This window comes from Aplysia californica, unplaced genomic scaffold (genome assembly GCF_000002075.1).
Source record: "Aplysia californica isolate F4 #8 unplaced genomic scaffold, AplCal3.0 scaffold00195, whole genome shotgun sequence".
Taxonomy (NCBI): Eukaryota; Metazoa; Mollusca; class Gastropoda; order Aplysiida; family Aplysiidae; genus Aplysia; species Aplysia californica.
The window spans coordinates 909109-915108 of NW_004797465.1; the positions used below are offsets into that span (position 1 = coordinate 909109).

The 6000-nt window shown below is 38.1% G+C and overlaps 1 protein-coding gene across 1 annotated transcript in view; it reads right to left on the reverse strand.

Moving 5' to 3' along the window:
• Positions 1-5896, reverse strand: part of LOC101857800 (adenylyltransferase and sulfurtransferase MOCS3) — a 29076-nt gene extending 23180 nt beyond the window's left edge. The window contains exon 1 of the mRNA XM_005098867.3: positions 5667-5896. Coding sequence (XP_005098924.1) covers positions 5667-5744 — 78 coding nt within the window. The 5' untranslated portion in view covers positions 5745-5896. The remainder of the gene's footprint in view (positions 1-5666) is intronic.
• Positions 5897-6000: the final 104 nt, after the last annotated feature.

Genomic DNA, 6000 nt, shown 5'->3' on the forward strand with positions numbered 1-6000 from the left:
GTCTTGTGAATTATTTTGCGCTAGAATGGTTAATTTCTGTGCCTCAGTTTTTGTTCTAGACAAGTGTTTGTAGAGTACCCAATTTGTCCTATTTTAGTTACAAACTTAGGAATAAATGATTGTTAATTTTAAAAAGGCACCACAGATCTCTCCAAAACCTGTGTTAAAACTGACTATGAATATCGTGTCTTTTACTATGAGAAATCTTAAATCTGCGCGAGTAGTAATAGTCAAGTTATAAGAGAAGAAAGATGCACATCTGCATTTTTTAACTAAAGACGATCAGCGTTAGCTCTCATTTTACTATAAAACAAGAGAAAGTTACTCTGCGTTTGTTCATGAATCATGCTGTGTCTGTGGCAGCCTGCATACAACTAAAAAGGTATAATATAAGCGATTAAAAAACCCACAAAACCGTGTAAATACATGGGTAGAGATAAACTTCTTGTATGGAATAAAAATAATGACAGCTAACACATTTATTCTTAGTTTTTGTGTCGGAAATATGCGTGGACACAATTATGAATGTAAAGAAATCAGTCACATTGTCAGTTATTGCAAATGGTCATAGAAAAGAAAAATAAAGCTGGAAAAGTCTGGTGCTGATTCAGTGTCCCTGGAAAGCTAGAAATTATTCTTATAACCCAATTACGAGAAGTCATCCCTATTATTCGGTCAAATTATAAGACCTAGACTTAGCGTTTAAGAAAAGTAAGGAATTTCGGGAGTGTAACAGATACTGTTCGTGTATTACATTGAAGATGTATTCTGGCTCTAAAATCGATCTGTACTTTTTATAGGGAAACTTCACGGCAACTTTAATAAACTTTCGAGAAAATATGCGAATATTCACGATTATATTAGACACATTAAGTTGCATTTGGAGGAATTACTTCATAGCGAATTGTGTGCCCGATGGACAAAGTTGCAAAATTACAGCTTTCTATTATATGCGCAGATATCATCTTTTCTGAGTACAGTCAAACCTGTGTAAGACGGCCATCCATTGTCAAGGAGAAAAGTGGCCGTATAAGATAGGTGGCCGTCTTAGGCACGACTGATACAGATGAAGAAAACAAACCCTTCCCATCTGAGGTCCTAATCGAAAGTAGCTGCACTGTTGTTGTTTTGTTGTTTTTGTTGGTGTGTATTTCGTATGTATTTTTATTTTGTTGCTGATTTTGCACAAGGGTGACAATAAAACCTCATAGGGAAACTTCACGGTAACTTTAATAAACTTTCGAGAAAATATGCGAATATTCACGATTATATTAGACACATTAAGTTGTATTTGGAGGAATTACTTCATAGCGAATTGTGTGCCCGATGGGGGTTCCCTGCCAAGCACCTTATCATGTCGGGGTCACGGGGGTCAGCTCCCTGTCGCTGCTCTGTCTGGGTTGACTGAATTTTTGGTACTTTTCTACGTACAGTTTTAGCTGTATCTTTGTATTTATGGTAATTATCATTTAATGCACCTCAAGCACGCATTTCTGCTCTTGACACAAAAAAAAATAACGGGTAACTTGTCTGGTTATTTCGTTAGACACGCTGAAGTCAGCAATGCTAAATTGTAAAATTATTTGGACAAGCGTGAATAAAAAAAAATCAATATAAAAAAAACGGCATGACAAAAACTGTCAAACTTTTGGAACATGAACAACATAACATTGGTGCAGATACTCAAAAAAGATAGTACTGCGAGAATATAGGAAGCTGTAATTTTGCAACTTTATCCATCTGGTATACAATTCGCTGTGAAGTAATTTCTCCAAATACAACTTAATGTGTGTCTAATATAATCCTGAATATTCGCATATTTTCTATAAAGTTTCTCAAAATTACCCTGAAGTCTCTCTTTGAAAAAGTACCAACCGATTTAAGTGCCAGAATACATCTACAATGTAATACACGAACAGTATCTGTTTCACTCCACAAATTCCTTATTTTTCTTATTATTTATTATCGATCAAGTCTTATTTTTCTTAAAACGCTAAGTCTAGGTTTGTAAGGTGATTGAATAACAGGGATGACTTCATGTAATTGTGTATAAGAATACTTTCTAGCTTTCCAGTGACACCTTGACCTTGACCATTAATGATTTATTTATAGAGGCACCAGCCATCCATATCCAGGTGCTGTTTTAGCCTCTTTTTCCTGACTGCGGATTAATAATATTTTTTTGCCAATTTATTGGTTCCGCTTCTAAATGTACCCCATATCTATAGTTCTCAACCTGGAAATCGCCTATAATTTGCTGCAATTGCCCACCCCTCCCCCTACCATTTCTCATCACTTCCCCCCCTCTTATAGTGTCATTATTTAATATGCTACCGTCTATTTTTATCGATGATTCTATTATGGATTAAGGGCATATTAAAAGTGACACTGAATCAGAGCGACGTAAGCGCACTGTTGGACATGTAGAGTGAACACACCTTTAGTTATTGTGACGTAGGCCTAAAGGACATATCACGTGACTGACACCTCACGTGACTTCGGGCAAGCCAAAGTACCACTCACTCACTGGAGACGAAACAAGTCACATCCGCAAACCAAGAACTAGCAGAAGACCAGTAGGTGGGGCCCCACCAACATCAACTACATCTAGATCTACTACTGCAAGACTCGAAGACTTAACAAGACACAAGTATAACATAACAATCAGCACCAGGCTTTTCCAGCTTTTTATTTTCGTTGTTGTGACCATTTGCAATAACTGACAATGTTCTGATTTCTTTATATTCATAAGTGTGTCCGTGCAGATGTCCTTCACAAAAACTAAGAATGAATGTGTTAGCTGTCATTGTTTTAATTCCATACACAAGAAGTGCATCTCTACCCATGTATAAACACAGTTTTGTGGGGGGTTTTAAATCCCATAAATTATCTTTCTTAGTTGTATGCAGGCTGCCACAGACACAGCTAGATTCATGAACAAACACAGAGCAACTTTCTCTTGTTAAAATGGTAGAGCAAGAGCTAACGCTGAGTGTCTTAGATTAAAAAATGCAGATGTGCATCTTTCTTCTCTTTTAAAACTTGACTATTACTACTTGCGCAGATTTAAGATTTTTCATGGTAAAAGTAAAAGACATGATATTCGTAGTCAGTTTAACACAGATTTTGGAGAGATCTGTCGCGCGTTTTTTAAATTTTTAATCATTTATTCATTAAAAGTATGTAACTCTAAAATATGACAAATTGGGTACTCTACAAATGCTTGTCTAAAACAAAAACTACGCCATAGAAATTAGGCCGGCACTATTTCTCCGAACGTTCGGGAAAATAAAGCTCGGCACTATTTCTCCGAACACTCTGAAATCACATCCTTTTCCGCAAATTTCGGATATAAGATAGATCTATAATTATAGTATATATCTACCAAAGATTGTTCGTATACAATATGGTTCAATCTGTCCAAAAAATGTCCTCAGTAAATATTTATATAAAGAAATGCTACAATTCCAAACAGTTTTTCACTACAGATATGACGTGTTGCCTATAATGAAGGGTGCTGCTCTTAAACGCATGGTGTTGTGTTCACTCGTGTGCTGTCTAGATCTAGATCTACGGAGGGTTATTGATAACGACACTTAGAACTAGCATCTGCATTTGTCACTGCCGCAACCAAAGTACTGACACTGGCAGGCCCCTTAATGTGTGTGATTCCATAATTTACATGTAATATCCTGTACTTTAAAAAAAAATTACGCACATTTAGGGTTAAAACAGCAAATCTTCTTCAGACAGGTGGACACACGCCCTTATTTGTTAATGTTTGTTGTTGTTTATGGGCTGTTCTAATTTTGATTTCATTCTGTTGTGAAACCTTTCTTTTTCACGTTTTTACACTCATCTAAAAATCTCTAGAGTGCGTCTGTGTGTGGTAGTAAGTGTGTAAAATGGAGAGTGAGGAGCGTGTGTGTGTTTGTTTTTCGGGCTTTATTTCAGCCTTTATTCAGTTAACCTAGCTAAAAGTATACAAAAATAGAAACACAGGATCCATTCACTCCAGGGCTCATGAGTCGTTCCTCTCTTTCAGTTTCACTCATTTATTCAATTCCTGTGTTCTCTCCCGCGGCTCATCCCCGTCCGCATGACTTTCACACCCCACCCCTTCCCTCCAGGTACACACAAAGAAAATTTCACTCATTCCCTTGCACCCTGCGAACCATGGACAATAATATAGGCAAAACACTGCCTGAGCTGCATTCCTTTCGTTCTTGAGCTGTGGACCAGGCCAAGGGGGTCGGTGTCGTCGTCTTGTAGTTGCTGTCGCCTGTAGATACACTCGCATATTCTTCCTTTCACCCGCTCTTTCACTCACACTGTCTCTCCATCCACAGCTCAGCTCGTCATACGTTCAAAAGTTGCCCACTGGTCATGTTTAGTTAGTGTGTGTATAAGTTTGTGTGTGTACATGTGCATGATGGTGGTGGGTGTGTGGTGGGTGTTACTGAAAATTGTCTGTAGGCGGGCTTGCCATGCGGTGTTCCTTCCCAGACCAGAGGCAGAATGAAAGTTGACGCCGAACTCTCGCAATAAATAGGCAAAAAATCACTAGACCAGAAGCCGGAAACCGTTCTAGTCACTTCGTAGAAATTAACCATTCAAATGCAGAATAAATCTCAAGACATAGAGCTTTTAGTCCACGTAAAGGTTTGCTGTGTGGAATGGGGAAGAAGTTATATATCGTTTCAAAAGTAGACAAAAATGTGAACTTCTTAAACGACAACGGCAAAGTCGCTTCAGGCTTATTAACCCCGTGATCCGTAGCCGGGGAGCTCCGGCGGGCTGCTGACTCACGTTAACTAAAGGTAACAGAATCAGGCGAAAAGTGACGCCGTGTAAGTAAAGCAAGCCGCTCGGCTCGGCTGTAACCGCCACACTCCAGTCGCGAATGTGATTGTGTCGCTAACAGTGCCAGTGATAGGGATTCATTGCCGGAAAACAGACAAGGCCATTAAAGGCCTAACTGTAAGTTTTTGAAAAATCTGGGGGGTCTCATGGGGGCTCACCCTCCTGAAGTCCACCATTATTGTTTTTGTTGAGGTTTTTTGGTTACATGATAAAGTAACGTAATTTTAACCAATCTAGGTCTAGCAAATTATTGATTTGCAACACATTTCGTTGTTTTTTTTCGTGTTCAGCAGCTAAAAGTACATTAGTCAGACCCTTAAAAAAGTGCATTTCCGTGCGGGAAGGGTTGTAAAAATTTATCGGATCCCAAGTAGCCTAGTTATTCACCCACTGCTCTTTATCAGGCATCATCAGTCAGAGAAGCTGTGTAGTAACTCTAAAAACGGGTGAAATTTTAATATATATAGATTAGCCACTTCAATTTATCCTAAACTTAGTAAAGTTAGAACTTAGACTTAACTCCAGTTCATCACATAGTATAGAATCTAGTAAGTATGCTTAGGCTTAGACCTAGACTCTAGATCTAGATCTAGATTCTAGAAATCTAGATAGTAGATAGATCTATGATCTGATTCTAGACTCTAGACTTAAATCTAGAATCTAGATATCTAGATCTAGATCTAGACGTCTAGATCTAAATATATCTAGATCTATATCTAGATCTAATCTAGATTCTAGATCTAGATCTAGATCTTTTAGATCTTAGTTTCATCTGCTGAACCAAACAAAAAAGCCAAACCTACTTCTACTTTCTGTTTCAATAGCCTGATTTCTTCATCCTTTTTCAGCAACGCTTCTTGCAGTTCCTTGATATCAGCCATACTTTGAATCCTAGAACACAGCTTAAGTTGAGAATGGAAATTAGTCGGACGCCTATGAATTCAGACCTGCAGACCTCGGCCTCGATAAATCAACCAGTGTCAATAGAAATCTGTCGCAATGATGATCAACAACAACTTTCACTTTCTTTGGACCATTTCCTACCTTTTTTTCCTTTGAGTTCCGATTTATAATTTCCGGTACAGCTACCAGAACAGCTGAACATTTCGAATAAAATATTAACCGTAATTTATTTTT